Raw genomic sequence first — 21,907 nt, 5'->3', positions numbered from 1 at the left:
GTAAACAGAGGTTTGCCTAAGGTCTAAGAGAATGCGTGTAATCAGCAGTGACTGATTTTTGGCTTTGGAATTCTCTTCTTCGATTCAAGCTTTGGGGAGGTTAAGCTTTTGGCTGAGAAACTATTTTGGCAGGGTTTCAGCTTATGTCGTTGAATCGGTGAAGATTGAAGTGATCCTCGAACGCTATTTATAGGAGAGGTCCTGAATAGATCCGTTGGCGGAGAACGTCTTCAAGATTTCTTTCGTTGGAGAGCATTTCGAATTTGGACTGAGGCTTCAATCTTCGAGGTTCCTTGTTTGGTGGGAACAACTATCTTGAAAGGCAGGAGATGTGACGTCTCTAATAAAGTAGCCACCAAATAGGAACACTACAAGAATTCAGCTCATAGACAACATAATATAGACAACATGCTTCTAAACCTGTTGTCTATGATAACTATAGACAACGGTTTTGGAAAAACCGTTGTCTATTTAGGGCGGTCATAGACAACGTTTCTGAAAAACGTTGTCTATGATAACTATAGACAACGGTTTTGGAAAAACCGTTGTCTATTTAGGGCGGTCATAGACAACGAGTCTGAAATCCGTTGTCTATTATAACTATAGACAACGGTTTTGGAAAAACCGTTGTCTATTTAGGGCGGTCATAGACAACGGTTTTGAAAAATTGTTGTCTATAAAAGAGGAGTTTTTTCCTACATTTTTCTCTCTCTTCTTTCACTAATTTTTTTTTTTACTATTTTTTTCTTTAATTTTTTTTATGAACATCATCAAATTTAATTCATAAAAAAAATACTTAATACTACATCTTAAATTTAAGTTAATGAAAAAATATTTAATATGGTATAAAAATCATAAAAAATAAATAAATTATGAAAAAACAAAATTAAAAATATTTTATTTTTTTTCTCTTCATTAACACTAGTACACCCACCCGACTCGTGCGATGCACGAAAATTATAAAGTCAATTGATACTATTTTTTAGTAATTACATATAAATATTAAATATAATTTAATAATATATTTTACTTCTCCTTAATTGTATTAAAATTAAAATTATATTTTTAAAAGTTTATTTTTAACCAATATTTTTTTCTCCTTAATTTCATTAAAATCTATTTATAAATAAAAAATACAAAAACACATTTTTAGCAAAAGAGTAGAAAATAAAAATAAAATAAATATAGAAAAAAAATCAAAGAAAAAGTAATGTACTCCAACTTTTAAATAATTATAACTTATTTATTTTTAAAGTATTTATAATATTTTTCACACTAAATTAAAGATGTTAAGATTTTTTTTTTACTTGATTTTGTTATGATCTTTAATTTAAAATGCATATTGAATATTTTTTTATGAATTAAATTTAATGATTTTAAGGAAAGATTTAAAATAAAAATAAAAAGAATAGAAGAGAGATAAAAAGGATAAGAAAAGAAAGAGAAATTAAATGGAAAAGGATACACTTATTTTTTTTAATTATGTATTATTAAAGTATATTAAATATACCATTTAATATTAGAACAATAGAGGATGAGAAAAGAAAGAGAAATTAAACCCATATTAAACCCAACACAAACCCTATTCCCCTTATCTCTCCTGCGCCCCTCCCATCTTCTCCCTCCTCTCCCTTTTCTTTCTATCATCACTTTCTCTCTTCTCACACCCAACGCACACACCCAGATCCGCACTCAAATCAGCGGCCGCTCGTCCTTCCCGGCAAAGCAACGGCGATAAGCCGCTGACACGCCCGGCTCTCCCTTCTCTCTCTCGGCGGCATCACCGCCTCATCTCCTTTACCCCTCTGACTTAGATCGGCGACGGTGAGAGCCTCCGCCGTCTGAGCCCTAGCCCCAATCACAGCTCCCACAGAATCCGCCGCCGCCAGCCACGCCGCCTCCCCCTCCTGACTCCTACCGACGACACTAGCGCCACCGTCCTCACTCTCCTCTCCCCCAGATCTGACAAAATCTCTCTCTCTCTTTCCAACAAACTTCGGCGGATGACAGCAGCCTTCCTCCGGCCGCCGCCACCGCTCGTTCTCCCCTTCAAATCTTCAACCGACAGCAGCAGAGTCGCGGCCGCCGCCGTCCGTCTGCCTTGGTACAGCCTCATCGGCGATGCTGTCACTCAAGGTAAGCTTCAATCTACGATTCCACTCTTCCGAGTTGCGAGTATGTTAACTCAGTTCTCGGTCTTTTTGTTTGCGTAGGGAAAGAGAGCAGCACAGATCTGGTGGCCTTGGGGTGGTTGAAGTGGAGGAAGCCGCGCGGAGAGGTGGAGGTGCCGAGGTACTGCGATAAGGCGCCGAAGATTGTGTGGTGTGTGTGTAAAATTATGGTATGTCAATGTGTGTGTTGCGGCGTTTAGTTTGGCCCTTCTTGTTTCTGGATTGTAATTGTCAACTTGATTTGGTTGTAATTGTGTGTGTATGTGTGTGAAAATTAGGGTATGCTAGTGTGTGTTCTTGTTTCTGTTCTGGGTTCCGAGAATTGTGGAATTTTTTGGAATTGCGTTGTTTATGTTATCGAGTTTGAAATGTTGATTATCGAAAAAAGATGGAAATTCCTATGGGGTTGATTGGATTCATTTTTAAGATTGATCACATTGATTTTGTAGATCAACATATTGTGACTCGGATCTCTCTGTTTATTGTAAGTCTGTATGTTTAGTAAGATCAAGACTAAAATATGGCTAGTGTTTGGTGTGATTTTGATGAATAATAAGTTCATCTTCCACAGAGTTTCTAATTCCTTTCATTTCGTTCCCCTTATTGTTTAAAAACTGAAAATCTCTTCTCGTTTCCCTCTTTGGCAGATCGAAAACCACCGCGGTTCCGCTGCCGCCATCATCGCCGAACCCGACCCAGACTCCCAGAATACAAATCTCAGCCCAAAAGTAAAAGTATCAAGATTCAAATGTTGGATGAAATTTGTGATGTTGAATGAAATTTGTTTGAATGTAATATTGGATTAATAATGTTTGAATGAAGATTCAAATGTTGGATGAAATTTGTGATGTTGGATGAAATTTGTTTGAATGTAATATTGGATTAATAATGTTCGAATGAATGTATGGATTTTTATTATTAATATATGTATTTTTATTAAGAGTTTTTAGTATTGGTAAATATATATTTAAAAAAATCAGAAAATATAAATAAATTATAAAAAAAATATTTTAAAAACCATTGTCTATATTAGAATAGACAACGGTTTTTTGAACGTTGTCTATTCTCTAATAGACAACGGGTTTCGGACTCGTTGTCTATTAGAGAATAGACAACGGGTTTCGGACCCGTTGTCTATTAGAGAATAGACAACGGTCAGAAAACCGTTGTCTATGACCGCCCTCTAATAGACAATACTCTCATTTACAACAGTTGATTTTCTAATAGACAACGGGTTTTGTCCGTTGTCTATTGGCGTTTTTCTTGTAGTGGAATGACCTCTGCAGAGAGGGATGATCCTGAGATCTCTGCATTTAATGCGACTGTACTTTTGTGAGTACGTGGCTTCCTTTGAACGTTGGAAGTTCAGTCCGAGGAAGAATGTTTAACTGATACTTTACTTTAGTATCAGTCCGCTGAGTCCACGCGGCACGCATTAATTAATCAGTTCCGAACTGATTCTTCAACTGACACTTCAGTTGGTATCTTTAGTCTTCAGTCTTTAATCCTTCGTCCTTCAGTCTTCAGTCTTTAGAACCGCAAGCTAAACTAGAAACGAACTCTAACACTTGAGTTCAGCAGTTTCTCGAGCAGGGGAGTGTTGAACTGCTGTTGCTTCAGCAGGTTCGACTTGTTCTTCAGCAAACGGAGTTCCCCCTTGACTGATGCCATCTGCAGTGGTTCCAGTCTGAGCTTCAGACCTTTGACTGATCTTCTGATACTGAAGCTTTTTAGTATCTTCTTCTTTTCCGGGTCCCCACACCAAAACTGTAGAAGGTTCGGTGTCCTGCCTTTCATTTCTGGAAACTTCAGTGTTCTCAACACTTCTTTCAGTTTCCTGTTTCCTGAAATCATCAGTAGACTCATCAAAAACAACATGAGGTGTTTCCTCAACACAAAGAGTTTGAGAATTAAACACTCGATAGACTTTGCTGGATCGTTCAGTTCCAGAGTATCCAAGAAAGATTCCTAGATCAGCCTTGCTATCAAATGTGTTTAATCTCCTCTTGTCATTGTTGTGAATGAAACACCGAGAACTGAAAGCATGAAAATATGAGATTGAAGGCTTCCTGTTCATCCATAGCTCGTATGGAGTTTTCCCATGTCTTTGAGTGAGGAAGGAGAGATTCTGCGTGTAGCATGCGTTGTTGACTGCTTCGATCCAAAACTTCAAAGGGAGTTTTGATTCGGCTAGCATCATGCTTGCTGCTTCCTTCAAAGACCTGTTTCTTCTTTCTGCTACTTCGTTTTGCTGAGGAGTCCTTGCTGCAGAAGTTTGATGACTGATTCCTTGTTCCTCACAGTAGTCACGAATAACGGCATTGAGAAATTCAGTCCCTCGATCTGATCTGATGCTGATGATGTTGACTTCCTTTTCAACGCTTAGTCTTCTCAGCAGCTTTGGCAATTCCAGCAGTGTCTCTCTCTTGTTGTAGAGAAAGATAACCCAAGTATATCGTGAATAATCATCCACGACAACTAAGGTATACTTTCTACCGTTGTAACTTCTGGGAGAGATTGGGCCAAACAGACCCATGTGAAGTAGTTGAAGAATTCTTCCAGAGGAGTGTCCTGACTTTGACTTGAATGTCGTCCTGGTTTGCTTTCCTCTTTGATATGCTTCACATTCTTGCTTCTTCTGGAACACAATAGAGGGTAAGCCCTCTACCAGTTGATGGTTAGCAAGCTTGTTGATCGTTTTGAAGTGGAGGTGGTTGAGTCTCCTGTGCCACAGCCAGTTGAGCTCCGAGCTGCTTTTGCTGATGAGACATGTTTCGGGAGGGCTATCTTCCCATGAGACGACGTAGAGACTTCCTTGTCTGATCCCTCTCAGAACCACCTTCCTTTGACTAGGGGTGGGAAGATAGGGTTCGGGTATAGGGTACCCGATTACCCGACCCAAAAAAATCGGGTATCAGGTACCCTATACCCAAAAAATTAGGGACCGGGTTTGGGATCGGGTATTTAGGGTGGGGAAAAATCGGGTATCGGGTATACCCGATCGGGTATCGGGTATACCCGAAATACCCGGTTTTTTATTAAATATATATTAAATTATTTAATTAGGGGTTACATTTTCGAAATGTTTTAAAAAAAATCGGGTATTTTCGGGTATTAGGGTACCCTAATACCCGATTAAGGAAAATCGGGTACCCAAATACCCGATTTTCACAGTTTGACCTGAAACATGCAATTTTGACCAGGTAATTTAGGGTACCCGAATACCCGAAGGGTACCCAATTTTTTTTCGGGTTCGGGACCGGGTATCGATTTTCCATCTTAATCGGGACCGAGTACCCGATTTTTTCGGGTAGGGTACCCGATCCCGACCCGATTCCCAGCCCTACCTTTGACTATTTCTGACAGTGAATTCATCCTTTTTGATCTTCACTGCGAATCCGCTGTCACAAAATTGACTCACAGACAACAAATTATGTTTTAGTCCAGAAACATAGCTGACATTACTGATACTGGCGTTACCCAAGTCGAGTACACCATAACCTTTTGTTTCTCCGATTGAGTTGTCTCCGAATGCAACTTTTGATCCAGCTTTCTCAACATATTGAGTTAGATATTCTTTGTAGCCTGTCATGTGCTTTGAACAGTCGCTATCCAGGTACCATGTTCTGATTGAGGCTTTAACTTCTTCCTTCTTTTTGTGTTTCCTGTTTTTGACCTGCAAGGAAGAGTTATTTTAGGTACCCAATCAATGTTTGGGTCCTTCATTGTTAGCTCGTGTTCCTTTTGGAACCCATAACTGCTTCAGAACTGGTCTTGGTGCTGATCTCTTGCGCTTTGCCGGCTGTCCGACTGAAGTAGTCGGTGCTTTAGTTGGCACATGAGCAATCTTCTGTTGAGCTTTAATTTTGAGAACCTCACTCTTGTAGAAGATTTGTCTGGAGAGTTGTTGAGGTCTTCTTTGCTCCACAGAGTATCTCCTTTGAGATACATGAGTCATTCTTGATTGATGGAGACTTGACTGATGTTGTGGAACATGAGTCACATGATGTCCAGTTGCATGCTGTCATGATTGGCATTTGGCTCGTCTGGACTTATCATAGCTTTATCTCCATCGATGTTCTTCTCTTCGGAACTGAACTGGTTTTAGTTTCTGACTGGTATTGTTGTTCTTCCCCCTGGACTGGTGCGGAAGATTCTGCTTGAGTCCTGATGTTCCTTGCCCTATCTTTGACTGAAATCTGCTTTCCAGTCTTCTCAGTAGGATGATCTGGTTGGGGCCCTCCTTGGCTCGTCTATAGCTTTGTGGAGGAGGAACATTTATTCTTGCCATCAGTTTGCGTTTCCGAACTTCTTCCATATCAGGATCTCTTGATTCTTCTGAAGTGTTGTTTCCAGAAGCGTCAACTGCTTCTTCGATCACGATATTCTTTCCTTTAACAGTTGAAGCAACATTTTCTCTTATGCTTTTGACAAGGGCTTTTGAAGGTAAGTTGGTCATCATGGGAGACTTGATCATGCAGTCCTTGACTGTTTCTTCCAATTTGTGATTGAGCCTCTTGATTTTATGAGATACTCTGTCACACTCTGAAGTAGAAATTCTGAGCTTTTCTACCAGTCGACTATTCTCCATGATCAGTTCGTCAAGACAAGTTTCATCCGGAAAGTAGATGATTGTCTGATTCTTGATTCGTTCATCATTGATCTCCTTTTCCATTTTCTGATTCTGCTTGAGGAGATCTTCGAACATTTTCCTTAACTGACAGTGATCAGTTATGAGCTGATCGTAATCGTCAGTTTCATCGGCTGAGCTTTCTCCAAATTCTGAGTGGATCTCCTGAAAACACCAGGGAGTTATCAGTATAAGGATTTTTTGAGTGAGAATTTACCTCTGAGCCGTTCATTCCGTTGTCGTAGCTGTTGTCGGTCACGCTTTCAGTTTCGTTGGCCATCAGGGCTTGGCTCTCATCATCTGAGCTGGTAGAGTTGAAGTCGGATGATTCTGATGCTTTTTCGAAAGATCCTGCATCGTCAGCAACCATCGCTTTCTTCTTCGCATATTTGTCATCTCTCTTAGCTTTCAGCTTCTTGCGCTCAGACTGTGTTAGTGCAGGGCATTCAATTCGAAAGTGTCATTTCTTCTTGCATACAAAGCATTTCACATCTTTCAAGTCGAAAGCGGTTGATTTTCTTTCCCCGCTTCTGTCAGTGGAATATCTGGACTTGCTTTCTCTTTCTTTTCCCTTGTAGTGCTGCTTGTGGAACTTCTTGTACTTGCGGAATTTAGACTCCATCTTGTTGAATCTTTCAGTCAACAAAGCATATTGACTGAAGAAGTCTTCGGGCTTGAGTTCCGCTGGTTCCTGTCTGCTTATTGCTTTCTTTTGCTGATGCTTTCAGTGCTGCACTTTTTGAGGTTGATGGACCATCTTCGTCTGATCCTCCAGCCCTCTTGGTTCCAAGATTTCTCTGAATATCGAACTCGTTTGCCAACAGATCAGAGAAAAGCTTATTTGTCGGGAGCCGACTGAATCCTGGCTTTTTCTGACGAGTGACTGAGTAGATCTGCCAATCTCCTCGCGGAAGTGCTCAAAATTTCTCGTTAAGTGTACTTGTCCTTCGAGATGGATTGAACTTCATTCAAGATCTGGTTGAATCTGAGTTCCATCTCGTCGACAGATTCATTATTGAGCATGAGGAAGGAGTCGAATTTCTGACAAGCTATGGACAACTTGTTCTCCTTTATCTCTTCGGATCCGATGCACATTCCTTCAAGAATGTCCCACATCTCCTTTGCAGTTCTACACTTGATGATCTTGGTGACGTGCTTGTCTGGAACTGTGCTGGAGATGATGCTTTTGGCGAGGTTGTCAAGCTCATCCTACTTTCTTTCTTCTGTGGTAAAGTCTGCCTTTGGCTTGATCTGGACATCGTCGAACAAATCTTTAGATGGTTCTAGAGAAATTCTTCTGACAATTTCAGTGATGACGATGGGTCCATTGGTGATGACTTCCCACATTCGGCAATGCTGGACGGTGAGGAAGCTTTCAAGTCGAAACTTCCATATGTCGTATTTTTCAATACTAAACATAGGTAGAAAGGATACTTTGTTGTGGTTAGTCTCCATATAAAAAGAGAGAACAGATAACAACAAATAAAAAAAGCAGTAAGCACTTTTTGAAAGAGAAAAATTTTCGAGACCTTCGAGAAAAAGGATCTAGTTCAATTAGAACCTAATCAAAACAGAATTATTCTTGCGAACAACCTGCTCTGATACCAATTGTTAGGTCCGGAGGGTCTCGAATAGGTGTATGGGGGGGGGAATACACCTATAGGCTCTTTTCGATCTTTACAAGAGATCAAAACGAAACTTTAAACACAAACTCAGACACTTGTTTACTGAAAAGAGTTTTGACTAAAACAGGGTTGATGACTGATACTGAATATCTTCAGTAAGGAGTTATCAGTTAAGTCAAAAGAACTTAACTGATCCACGTAAGGCTTCAGTCGAGTTTGGTAAACAGAGATGTTATAAATCTTACTGACTATCAGAGGATAGATTAGTCAGACTGATAACACACGCGGCGGAAAACTTTTATTTTGAGCACGTTGTTAGTCTTAAGTTTCTCTTTGCAATTAATCAGTTTTCAGTTTATGAAAGGAAGAGCACAAGTAAGAACGTAAATACTGAAAGCTGTAAATAACATAGAGATTTTTACGTGGTTCGGAAAATACTTCCTACATCCACGGTCGATTGATCAGACCAACAACTTCACTCTGCAAGTGCTTACTGGTGCACTGCAAACCTGAACATATGCTTACAGGTGCACACAACCGAAACAACCGAAGATCTAATCTTTAGTACCAACATACCTTGTTGAATTTCTCACTCCTAGCACGCACTGGGCACTAGGATCTCACGGAGACAGAACGCCTTTCTGAACTCCTTTACAACACAAACACTCGATTCACTCGGTTGAAGCGAGGTTTAAAAACTTGCCAACTAAACTTCAAAGAACAAGTTCTTTGCAGTTAGTTTGACCTAGGCTTTGGATAAACAAGGTTTGCCTAAGGTCTAAGAGAATTTATGTAATAATCAGTGACTGATTTTTGGCTTTGGGATTCTCTTCTTCGATTCAAACTTTGGAGAGTCTGGGCTTTAGCTGAGAAACAATTTTGGCAGAGTTTCAGCTTATGTCGTTGAATCGATGAAGATTGAAGTGATCCTCGAGCGCTATTTATAGGAGAAGTCTTGAATAGATCCGTTGGCGAAGAAGGTCTTCAAGATTTCTTTCGTTAGAGAGTAATTTGAACTTGGGCTGAGACTTCAATCTTCGAGGTTCCTTGTTTGGTAAGAACGGCTATCTTGAATAGCAGGAGATGCGACATCTCTGAAAAGGTAATCACCAAAGAGGAATGACCTCTGCAGAGAAAGGACGATCCTGAGATCTCTGCATTTAATGCGGCTATACTTCTGGAGTGTGTGGCTTCCTTTGAACGTTGGAGGTTCAGTCCGAGGAAGAATGTTTAACTGATACTTGACTTTAGTATCAGTCCGCTGATTCCACGTGGCACGCATTAAGTAATCAGTCAAAACTGATTCTTCGACTGATGCTTCAGTTGGCAACTTCAGTCTTTAGTTTTCAGTCCTTCGTTCTTCAATCTTAGGTCTTCAGAACAACAACTAAACTAGAAAAAGAACTCTAACACTTGAGTTCGAGCAGTTCTAGTCTATTACAAAAGAAATCTATTGATTTTGGTATCATCAAAACAAGGATTAGGATATTTCATTAAGTTCCCAACATAAACCCTACAGGAAAGTGTTCAAAATGGTCATATAACTGTACTAAGTAAATGGCACTAATGACACTAATATGGTCATAAGTACCATTTGCATGGCACTACTGGCACTCATACGACCATAAGTACCATTTATGCAACACTGAGTATATGGCACTAATAGTGCCATGTGTGCCTAACCCGCATGCAAACTCGAATTCGACCCGAATTTGGTTCGCCTTAATAGGGGCAAAACAGTGTTGATCTCTTTGAATTTGCATGACCAGAGTTTGCATGGAAAATTAAGAAGCGTCGATGTGGCACTTGGCAATTTAGAAGCTCGAGCTCCCTTTGAATTTGCATGACCAGAGTTGATCTCTTTGCCAACATATCTGTTGCAGTGGATGTTTCGGGGTGGTGAGTGACGGCTGCCTGCTAATTTCGAGAAAAAGATGAACAATGGTGGCAAACAGAGGCGAACAACTTATCGGAGTTATCCTCACCGGATCCCTGTGGTAACAGCGCTGCCGGACTTCGACAAAGGTGGCGGCGATCTCTGATTTGAAAATTAAGGGCTTTTCATCTTCGTCTTTTTCAGAGGATTTTAGAGAGATGAGTGGATTGAGAGAGGGGAAGTGTGGGGGAGCGTCCGACTCAGACGGAACAATGACCGGCGACCGTTCGCCGTTCTTCCATAGGAGGCGACGGAGGAGTTTCGGAAGTGGAAATAGGGGAAGCTCCTGACCGCGTTTGAAGGTGTGTATCTGGCGAGAAATAGAGAAGACAAAGGTGTTGACTTACGCAGGAGAGGATGAGCAGCATCGCCGGAGCTTAAGGGTCGACGCAGAAGATGGCGGTTTCTCGTTGGTCTTCCAGAGGCGGGAGCTCGCCGACTTTGAGAGAAAGAGACGATGACTCTGAAGGGCTAGGGCTTGCGATCTATCACGGAATGGGAGAGAGCTGCCGATGGGGGTCGGTGGCGGCAGGCGGCGGGTTCGCCGGAGAAGGTGGCAGTGGAAGACGGATGAGGGGACTTCTGTGTGTGACTTTGAGAGAGAGAAGAAGGGGGGCGTAGACCGGGTCTTGGATTTTTTTTTTTTTTTTTTGAACAAGGAAATTATGGGAAATTTGGTGGGAATTTTTGGGAATTTTGGATTTTTTGAGAGAAAGATTAAAGGTTGGCTGATGGCGTACGGATTGAACACGATCAATAATTGTTTCGAAAAATAGGTTGAGCATCAACGTCTAGCTCGGGTTCAGACTTTCCACAGACGACGCCAGTTGTTGTGCCCAAAAAAATCACCTATAAAAGAACTATAAAAGAAAGCAATAAGAACACGAGATTTACGTGGTTCGATCATAAAGATCTACATCCACGGGGTTTTGGGGTATTTTTCACTATGTTTTGGGGAGAGATTATATTGTACAGAGTTGATCGATGATCGATGGATTGATCGATGCTTAAATAATGAATATATGCCTCTATTTATAGGAAAAATACTAAGAATTCTAATAAGAAAATGACTACATTTAGACTTATAATATGACTATAATTCTTCATATTTATATGTCTTTGTGTTGATTTCTTATTTATCCTCGTTCTCCTCTGCAAACTCGACAGCAAAGAAAATGTTGATGAGAATTGCAACGGCTAGAAATTGGGGAAATTGTGGAAGAAGATGACGTGTGAATTGAGATTGAGAGCATTTTCTAATTATTTTATAATGGTGTTTAATTAAAGGTAGATGTGGAATCAGGATTGGAGTTAGATAAAGAGTTCTATGGCTGGCTCTTGGGCACCAAGGATCGTTTGGAAGGTTTGGCTGCATTGCTGAGAAAAGAAAACCCAACTATACAAGTGAATGAAATGCACCTTGCAGCGTAGCTTTATCAAGTTGTAGGAAATATTATATTATGGCTAATTGTAAAATCATGATTGATCATTTAATTGATGATTTAGACCTTGTTTTCAACTGGTAAAAAAAAATAAAAGAAAATAATGGTGATTAATTAATTATTTAATAAATTAATTAATTGGAACATTTTGGTTAATGTTCTTGAATTCACGACTAGATCTATGAATTCACAACTTAATATTTTTAAATTCACAACTAGATCTATGAATTCACAACTAGCTCAACGAATTTACAACTTAATGTTCTTGAATTCACACCTACCTCGATGAATTCACAACTTAATATTCTTGAATTTACAACCAAATCTATAAATTCACAACCAAAATAAATTATAGTTTTAATTGTGAATTCAAACTTTAAAAACTCAAATTCACAACTACTTGAATTCACAACTAAAATAAATTTCAAAATTTTTTGGTTGTGAATTAAATTTTGGTTGTGAATTTACAACCAGTTGAATTCACAACCAAAAGATTCTGATTGTGAATTAAATTCTGGTTGTGAATTCACAACCAAAATTTTGGTAGTTTTGATTGTGAATTCACTACCAAAATTTGTTGGCTCTGGTTGTGAATTAAATTTTGGTTGTGAATTCAACTTATTGTGAATTCACAACCAAAAAATTCTGGTTGTGAATTCACAACCATTTTTTTTTTGTTGTGAATTAAATTTTGGCTGTAAATTTACAAACAAAAAATTCTGGTTGTGAATTGCGGGATTTTTTAAAGGGGTGATGTTTAAAGTGTAAAATGAAGTGGACATTTTTTAAATTTTTAATGTGAAGGGTATTTTGGTAACACTGGCCATTTTTTAATATTTTTATCTTAGTGGACAATTTTTAATTTTACAATATGAAAGTGGCCATTTTAAAAATCCACTCTATATTATATGTATATTTTACAATATATTATACTGTATGAATTATATATATATATAGGGTTGGGTTCCAGTGGATCCCTATGCTTATAATAGATCCGTAGATCCAAATCTAGACCACACATTTATGACATGTAGCGCATCAAGATGGTGACATGTGGCAAGGCATTTCAAGGCAAAATCTGGAGAGGGGTAAAATTGGAATGTAATTTTCGAAATTAAAAAAAAAAAAATAGATTTTCTCAAAATAGGTATATTTTAGATGCATAAAGTTTCATACGAGAATACATGAACTTTCAGATAAAAATGCATAAAGTTTCATATCAAAATGCATAAGATTTCACCCCACCCCCCACACCCCAGAACCTCACCCCACCCCAGAACCCCACCCCCACCCACCCCCTACCCCCCCACCCCCAAAAAATTTTTTTTTTTATTTTTTTAAAAACTGATTTTCTGACCACTGACCCACCCCTACCCCCCACCCAGCAAAAAATTTTTATTTTTTTATTTTTTTTAAAACTGATTTTCTGACCACTGACCCACCCCTAACCCCCCCCCTCCCCCAAAAAAAAAATTTATTTTTTATTTTTTTAAAAACTGATTTTCTGACCACTGACCCACCCCTACCCCCCACCCCCCCACCCACCCACCACCCCCCCACCAATTTTTTTTTTATTTTCTCAAAAATTGATTTTCTGACCACTGACCCCCCCACCCCACCCCCCAAAAAAATTTTTCTTTTTTGAAAAATTGATTTTTACATGCATAAAAAAATTACATGTTTTACATGCATATACTTTCGCACATAAATGCATATACTTTCACACAAAAATGCATATACTTTCACACAAAAATGCATTACATTTTTTGAAAATATATATATATATATATATTTTTTTTTTTTTTTCAAAAATTGATTTTCGACCACCGAAATGCATACACTAAAACACTACACACTAAAACCTAAAAACTAAACCCTAAACACTAAAACACTAAAATCTAAACATCATTAAACCCTAAATACTAAAATTCAAACCCTAAAATAAATACTAAACACTAAAACCTATACACTAATACTAAACCCTAAAAACTAAACCCTAAACACTAAACCCTAAAAACCAAACCCTAAACACTAAACCCTAACCCTATACCCTAAAATAAAATATTATAAAACATGTGTATATAAAAAAGAAAAATGCATAATCAAGAACAATAAAATGCATATATTATTACATGAAAATGCATAAAACATTAACTACAAATAAATTTTTGAAAAAAAAAAAAAACATTTTTTTGGGGGTGGGTCAGCAATCAGGAAATTAGTTTTTGAAAAAAAAAATATTTGGGGGGGGGGGGTGGGGGTCAGTGGTCAGAAAATCAGTTTTTTTAAAAAAAAAAATTTTTTTTTGGGTGGGGGGTGGGTGGGGTGGGGGTGGGGGGTGGGGCAGGGGTGGGGTGGCGAAACTACCAGATTTATTAAAATGAAATGCATTTTTTGTATAATTTAATGCATTGTTATGTGAAAACTTTATGCATTTTTGTTTGATTTTATATGCATGTGAAACATGCCTATTTTTGGGGGGTGGTAATGGGGAGGGTTGGGGGGTGTTGTGGGCTGGATTGGGGGTGGTATGGGGTGGAGTGGTGAAAATACCAAAATTGGAAAAATTAAATGCATTTTTCTGTTCAAAATTATGCATTTCATGTGAAAACTTTATGCATCTTTGTGTGAAACTATATGCATCTAAAATATATCTATTTTCAGAAAATTTAAAAAAATATTTTTTTTAATAATTAAATCCGAAAATTACATTCCAATTTTACCCCTCCAGATTTTGCCTTTGAATGCTTGGAAGTTCCTTGCCACGTGTCACCATCTTGATGCGCCACATGTCATAAATGTGTGGTCAAGATTTGGATCTAGGGATCTATTATAAGCATTGGGATCTATATGATCCCATTCCTATATATATATATATATATATATATATATATATATAGGGAGAGGTTCAAATAAGAACCATTAATAAAATAAGAACGGAGAACCATTTTAAGCCATTCGATCATTAAGATCTACGGTGGATGCATCATCTTGGTGGATGGATGCAGGTGCTGGGTTCGAATCCTGAAAGGAGCAAATTTTTTTTTTTTTGATGCATTAAATTTAATAGCGGATGCATTAATTTGTATAGCAGATGCAGTAATTTTATTGGTTCTTATGTTCTCACGATAATTGTGGTTCTCACTATAACCGCACCCTATATATATATATATATATATATATAATATCTATCTTCCTAATTTTCAATAAAATCAATTTTAAATTGGATTTGAATTGAGACATGCACGTGTATATAAATTATACACGGGTCCGGTCATTGATTTACATGTTTTCATAATAAGGCACACATTTTATAAATTGATCACTTTAAAACAAAATCTTATTTTACGTCTATCAAAATAATTAAAATATATTTTTTTAATTTTTTTATAAATATATCCATACATTTTATATGTATCATGAAGAAAAATATTTTTTTTATATATGTAAACTTTATTTGTTTCAATTTCGTCCATAATAATAATAATAATAATAATAATAATAATAATAATAATAATAATAATAATAATAATAATAATAATAATAATAATAATAATAATAATAATAATAATAATAATAATAATAATAGATAAATTATGAAATTAGTAATGCATAAATGAAGAATTTAGATAAAGAACAATAGAGCATATGTTGTTAAAATATATTTCAAATATTTAATCTTGTATCAAATTTATAATAGTCTCAATCGAGTGAAGAAATCATATAAATCAACCTCATTTCACATTGATTTTTTAATAGGATTTCACCAAAATAAAACCTATACAAGAAGAAGCTCATGCTCTCCAAATTCAAAATCTATATTTAATTGGCGAAATGATTGAGATTAATAAGATTTGAATTGCTTTGTCAATTCAATTTGATCAAATTTATTCAATTAAATACATACTTTAATTAATTTAATTTTAAAAAATAAATTGGTTTGATTAAGTAAATTATTTATCAATTTAATTTGGTTATAAAGTAATATATTTTTAAAAATAAAATTTGGATTCAACATTGATTTTTCATGAAAACATATAAATTAAATTACTAAATAAATTAATACAATTTGAATCTCGCATCAAATTTATAAATTAAATTACTAAACAATTTGTCAAGATTTTTCAAACTGCATACAAGATGATGTTTAGAAGTTAGTCATGATCTTACAACCTCAAGATGATAATGATCTTTAAAGCTGCACACGAGACAATTCTTGTAACTTAGTTGTGGTCATTCAAAATTCAAATGAGACGACATTCACAAGTTAAATTTGGTCTTTCAAACTCCAAACGAAATGACTCTCAGAGCCCCATTATAATATTTGAAGCTAATAATGCATAAAAGTTTGTCAAGATTTTTTCAAGTTCCATATAAAATGATGTTTACAAGTTAGTTACTCCATGATATTAGAAGCTCCAAATCATACAATCTCACAAGTCAACTTTGATTTTTAAAGCTTCAGATAGTGATGTTACAAAAATTAACGCATAAAAATTCATCTTTTGTATTTTAAGGTCTAGACAAGATGATGGCCAAAAATCTGGTGTTCAAATGTTAGATATCGTCTTTCGGGCTTTAGATGATGATATGATCCTATAGAGTTAAGACGAGATGATGTTAAGATGAAATAAAATCTTCAATCTTATATCGACCTTTTTTAAAATATTGCTATTAAATAAAAATTTATATAAAAAGAATATTTATTAGGGTTAATTACGCCAAAAATCATGAACTTTGGTCGGATTTCCAAACTTTCCATGATTTTTTTTTTTTTTTATCAAAATTCCCTGAACTTAATCGTCTGAACAATTTTTCCATGATTTTCGAAAATCCCAAAATTGAGTGCTGACATGGAATTTTTGAGTGACCTGAAAAATGATATGGCACCGCCGGACGGGAACCAAAACGACGTCGTTTAGTTGGGCGTAAAACGACGTCGTTTTGAGCCTCTCTCTCTCAGCTGAGCCCAACTGCATCGTCGGACCGAAAGTCGAGCAGCAGCAGCGCCGGAAGTCAAACTCGCCAGAAAAACTCATCTCTCCTTATCGCCCCAACCATAAATCACCCTCCGTTGGTTCCCCCACTCAAACGGCGATGTCGCAACAATTGACTTCCACATCGCAAAAATCACCCTCCCCAATCGCAAACCCTAACCCCACAGCATCTGAGAGCCGGCGGATCTGTGGAAGCCCAAACCCCACAGCAGCAATCGATTCCTCTTCTCCGTCTCTGCCTCAATCGCGAGTTGCCGACAAACGAAGAAGAGAGTGCAATAAGGGTCGCCTGCGACTTTAGGGTCGCCGAAGGGGTCATCTGCAAGATTGCGGAGCGCGATTTAAATTGGACAGCAAAAACCTAATCAATCGCCATGATGAATGTGTAGGGTAAATTTGATTACATAGGGTTGCTTTGGAGCAAAGGAGAGCGCTGTAGACGCCGTTGTTGTGGGGAAGAGGATGGTCACGGCGGTCTGCGGCGGCCGCCAACAACAGAGAGAGAGGGGAGATCGAGCGAGGGATAGAGAGAGATAGGGGGAAGAGAGAGAGAGAGAGAGAGAGAGAGAGAGAGAGAGAGAGACGTAGAGAGAGATAAACGAGGGAGAGAGAGGAGAGGGGAGCAGAGGCGGCGGCGAAGCCGCGACTTGCGGTGGCTGCCGTGAACAGGAAGAAGAAGATCCGCGTGAGGAAGAAGAAGAATTTACTTTTTTTTTTTTGTTTTTTTATATATTATTTTCCATGTGACAATTTTTGGTCCACGTAAGCGCCATATCAGCTCGTATTGCCTAAAAATTGCTATGTCAGCTCCGAGCTTCAGCGGAGGAAAAAATCATGAAAAAATTGTTTAGACGATTAAGTTCAGGGAATTTTTGATAATAAAAAAAGTTCATGGAAAGTTTGAAAATCCGACCAAAGTTCATGAGCGTAATTAACCCTATTTATTATTCTAACAAAAAAATTACTTTAATTGAGGAATATGATTGAGATTAATAAAATTTCAACTATATTACTTCATATTAAATAAATTTTAAAATAATTTATGTATAAATAATTATTTATACAAAAATAATATTATATAATTTAAATAATAATTTAAAATAAATTTTCGTCCAATTTCGACGCATTATTATTAAAATTGGTATTGTCTCTTTTAACTATTTTTTGTTTACCAAGGGAATACAGCGAGTATTCGAAATTGTTTCAATTTTCAAAACTTGCATTCCGTTCTCTCAAAATCCACAACCATCTCTTTCCTTTTTTCCTCCTAATCACATCGTCCAATTTTTAACAAGCAAATGACACAAAAGGGCAAGAAGCCTTCCACATTTCTTCGTTAAAATCACGCACACAAACACATAATTATCTGTGCGTATGCTTTTTGATGATGGGAATTCATCGGTTTCAGGTTCACCGGCGGATTTCTTGGCCACAGCAGTGGAAGCTGCTAAGCGAGCTGGAGAGGTGGCGTTCTCTCTCATCTTTAAACTTTACTGCTGTCGCATTCAAGTTTTTAATTCCCATCTTTGACGAATTTATTTCTTTTTGCGACATTAATGGAGTTATTCTGTAAATGAAATATGCTATTTGTTTTTTAAATAATTGGGCAGATTATTCGATCTGGATTTTACGGGTCGAAGCAGGTGGAGCACAAAGGCGAGGTATAATGTTAGCCTTTTGGTTTTATTGTATTCCAATTGTTTAAATTTTGGGATGAATACTGATGTGCAAGAAGCATCAGCCCTGGGTTTAACGTTTCATAGAATATATTAATTAAAAAATTTTGGTGCTGAATTGAGTAAATATATGGTTACTGATACGCTTGTCTATTTATTAGAAATTTTAGTGGTTAACTTTTATAATTGGGGTAATTGCCCGTAAATACATTAACTTTTGTACATGAACTAAAATTCATGCCTCTAAATAATACACAAACTTTCAATTGTTTTGTTTTTCACGCAATTGTCGATTGTCCCCAAATTAATATTGGACTGGTTGCCTGAAATGTCTACATGGCTTAAACTGCCGATGTACTACACAACGTAGTTAGATGTATGCGTCACTTCAGCTCGTCACGATATCATTAATCTTCTGCTGGCCATGATGGTATTATTCTGTTGGAAATTGACAACTATCTGAAAAATCAGCTGAAATGAAAGTTCCTGTATTTGGAGGCATACTTTTTAGTTCATCTGCAAAATCAAAATTTGGTGAAAGTTTGTGAATTTAGACGCAATTACCCCTAACTTTTATATTTCATAAATGAGAGGACAACAATTGTGTACGTCTAGCTATGCTTTTATGATATTGATGATGGTATTGTGGAATACACTCATATGGTTGAATATTGCTTATGCATTTCTTCACTCCCCATACGCTAATGCCAAGCTTCTTTCTCATATTGCTTCGTATGTATTGATGATATAAAATGTGTATGGGATGACAACAAAGAGACCTTCTAACATGGCCAAAAACGCCAATGATCTTGACTCTTGAGGTCTATTTGCTTTAGATGGAATTGTTAGCTGATAGATATTCTCCACTGTTTTCCCGTGCAGGTGGATCTGGTGACGGAGACGGATAAGAAATGTGAAGAATTCATATTCAATTTTCTCAAAGAACAATACCCGAACCATAAGGTTGGATCTTTTGGCATTGTTCCTACAGGCATTTCTCTACTTGGACACCTCTCCATACTGCATCTATGTCTGATATCAATCTTTGTTAACCTTTAGTTCATTGGTGAAGAAACTGCTGCTGCTGGTGGCATTGTAGAATTGACTGATGAACCAACTTGGATTGTTGATCCTGTGGATGGAACTACTAATTTCGTTCACGGGTTAGTATCTTATTATCCTACTCCTTTTTAGTTACTTAGAAAAAGTTTTGTTACACATACCGAGTTCATAAGCTGTAAATCTGATGTGTTGCAGGTATCCATTTGTGTGTGTATCTATTGGATTGACAATTGGACGGATTGCAACAGTCGGTGTTGTCTATAATCCAATTATGGATGAGGTAGGATGAGGACTCACACTCACTACTTTCAAGTATTATGGAATTTTAAGGAAATGTAGCTCAAACAATTTAACCTATACACATAGCTTCTTTGTTTTGCTCAAATTTTTTCATTGTCAAATTGAAAGATTAAGTTGCTTTTTTGGTTTTGAAATGTAGCTTTTTACCGCAATTCGTGGCAAAGGTGCTTTTCTCAATGGGAAATCCATCAGAGGTGAGTGCTTCTTCATTTATCCGTGTTATTGCATATTCATGTTATGGCTTGCCTGATTCCTGTTGCATATCTGTGATGTGCAGTATCCTCTCAAGACGAGCTCGTAAAATCCCTTCTTGCCGCAGAGGTAATGCGGTAATCACTTTGTTGGACAGTGCTTCAATTGAGGGAGAAATATGTGTTCGATTATTTAGTGGAATACGAACCTACATGGAGGACATGTTCGCCTAATCTATGTTATCTTAACTTGTGGTTGCTTGTTCTCTTCATATGTTGTGGCATCTAATGTTGTAGTTATTAGAAAATCATTGTTCTATCTTTTTTATCAGCAGTGAGGTAATCCGTTTTCTTGTCTAAACTGAAATAACAGGTCATTGCATCGCATGAGAAATCCATTGTGGATGACTCTACTAATAGGATCAATAGCTTACTCTTCAAGGTAGCTTATTTATATTCATTACAATGACTTAACCATATCTTTCATTTACTTCTATTAATAGCTGAGAGTCTACATTGCCACTTGGGCAGGTTAGGTCACTTCGGATGAGTGGTTCTTGTGCTTTAGATCTTTGTGGGATTGCATGTGGGAGGCTTGATTTGTTCTACTTAGTTGGGTTTGGAGGCCCATGGTAAGATTTTTGTAGATTTTTGTTGCGACTATGATCTGAGAAATTACTCAATCGCGTGATCTCTTCAGGGACGTGGCTGCTGGTGCTGTTATTGTAAGTGAAGCTGGAGGGCTCGTCTTTGATCCGTATGTAACAACTCATCCATCTTTTTGCAGAAATGGTTCATTTCATTCTTATATTGGAATAAAGCAGGACTAACAAGCAAATTGTAGTTAACTCGGCATTCTTGTAAAACAAGAAGCTAAAATTCGAAAATTTTGGAATATGGAGAAGTAAAGGTCAGAACTCGTATCGTCCGACCTCCTTCCTCTCTCATATGAAGGGCTAGGTGCCAACTCTTCTAGCGCCCACTTACATAAATGCAACATCAACTTAAATTGGATTTTCAGCTCCAATGCAGTGATTAACTCATATATACTCGTTTCTTGCTTCTGTAAGTCATATCCATATTTCTCTTTCCAGCTCAGGTAAGGATTTTGACATCACAGCTCAGCGGGTAGCCGCTTCAAATCCTCTTCTGAAGGATGCATTCGTTGGGGCGCTGCACCAGTCGGAATGAGGGAATTTTCAGTGATATCTATGACAGGTTAGTTAAGTTTCTCTTCAGCACTTTGATGGCCGCAACGCTTCCTTTTGTTGACAATAAAAACTGTATGATGGTATTTTCTTGTTGGCTCTAGGCATGATGACCAGATTCTTGTTTTGGGTTTCGCTGCCTATTATCAAATATACGAAGGATTCTTGGTTCAATATAACCAATTGGTCACTCGTTTGTATCACAACGCCTTTTTTATCACTTCACTTAAAGTGGGTATTTTCTACCTATTTTTATATAAGTGGGTATTTCTCACATATGTTTTATCAAAGTGGATAATTTTACCCATTAACACTAATAATAAAGCAAGTAGCGTTTGTTGTTCGGAACGCCCAAATGATGGATATCCCCTCTATAAATTGGAGAAATAGGGCTTCAAATTTTATAGCTCCCAACTTTCCCCCTCTTTATTAAAAGAAAATAGTAGGAATGTCAAGTAGGTCAATCCATCGAGTTTGGTCTAGTTTTATTGAGTTTGCGGTTTTTCAGTTACGGGTCATTCAATCTAAAATTTTTCGGGTTATAATTTTCGACTATAACCTTAAACTTTAGGGGTTTTGGTTAACCTATTGGGCTAGTCAGACTCGAAAATTTATAAAAAACACATGAATAAATATCATTTAAACATTGATTTATATAATAATTAATAC

At 37.2% G+C, this 21,907-nt stretch overlaps 2 protein-coding genes across 3 annotated transcripts; both read left to right on the top strand.

Annotated features, from left to right (window-relative positions):
• Window positions 1–1,573: 1,573 nt before the first annotated feature.
• On the top strand, window positions 1,574–3,093 carry LOC131011258 (uncharacterized). Its single transcript, XM_057939043.1, has 3 exons — window positions 1,574–2,136; window positions 2,214–2,341; window positions 2,819–3,093. Exons 1-3 carry the CDS (start codon window positions 2,004–2,006, stop codon window positions 2,975–2,977), a joined length of 420 nt encoding a protein of 139 aa, XP_057795026.1. The 5' UTR covers window positions 1,574–2,003; the 3' UTR covers window positions 2,978–3,093.
• A 14,854-nt stretch (window positions 3,094–17,947) lies between these two features.
• Window positions 17,948–21,594, top strand: LOC131011257 (inositol monophosphatase-like). 2 transcript variants are annotated; one of them, XM_057939041.1, is made up of 13 exons: window positions 17,948–18,112; window positions 18,210–18,265; window positions 18,412–18,462; window positions 19,360–19,440; window positions 19,537–19,640; window positions 19,735–19,819; window positions 19,979–20,033; window positions 20,117–20,160; window positions 20,404–20,472; window positions 20,562–20,662; window positions 20,731–20,787; window positions 21,125–21,248; window positions 21,343–21,594. In XM_057939041.1, the coding sequence occupies exons 1-12, from the start codon at window positions 18,100–18,102 to the stop codon at window positions 21,219–21,221; spliced, it is 813 nt and encodes a 270-aa protein (XP_057795024.1). In that variant the 5' UTR covers window positions 17,948–18,099; the 3' UTR covers window positions 21,222–21,248; window positions 21,343–21,594. The 2 variants fall into 2 exon arrangements, with proteins under 2 accessions (XP_057795024.1, XP_057795023.1); XM_057939040.1 differs by having other exon boundaries at window positions 17,967–18,112; window positions 21,125–21,594.
• Window positions 21,595–21,907: the final 313 nt, after the last annotated feature.

The sequence above is a fragment of the Salvia miltiorrhiza genome, chromosome 2 (genome assembly GCF_028751815.1).
Source record: "Salvia miltiorrhiza cultivar Shanhuang (shh) chromosome 2, IMPLAD_Smil_shh, whole genome shotgun sequence".
Classification (NCBI taxonomy): domain Eukaryota; kingdom Viridiplantae; phylum Streptophyta; class Magnoliopsida; order Lamiales; family Lamiaceae; genus Salvia; species Salvia miltiorrhiza.
Note: the sequence above shows the minus strand (reverse complement) of the source record. Positions and strands in the feature narration are given on the sequence as shown.

What these genes read in the sequence shown, in the direction of transcription:
- LOC131011258 (XM_057939043.1), top strand. Translation starts at nt 2,004, where the DNA reads ATGACAGCAGCCTTCCTCCGGCCGCCGCCACCGCTCGTTCTCCCCTTC. An exon ending in CGGCGATGCTGTCACTCAAG is followed by an intron (nt 2,137 to 2,213) that starts GTAAGCTTCAAT and finishes TTGTTTGCGTAG; the next exon opens with GGAAAGAGAGCAGCACAGAT. An exon ending in GGTGTGTGTGTAAAATTATG is followed by an intron (nt 2,342 to 2,818) that starts GTATGTCAATGT and finishes CCTCTTTGGCAG; the next exon opens with ATCGAAAACCACCGCGGTTC.
- LOC131011257 (XM_057939041.1), top strand. An exon ending in AGGTGGAGCACAAAGGCGAG is followed by an intron (nt 18,463 to 19,359) that starts GTATAATGTTAG and finishes TTTCCCGTGCAG; the next exon opens with GTGGATCTGGTGACGGAGAC. An exon ending in GGAGGGCTCGTCTTTGATCC is followed by an intron (nt 20,788 to 21,124) that starts GTATGTAACAAC and finishes TTCTCTTTCCAG; the next exon opens with CTCAGGTAAGGATTTTGACA.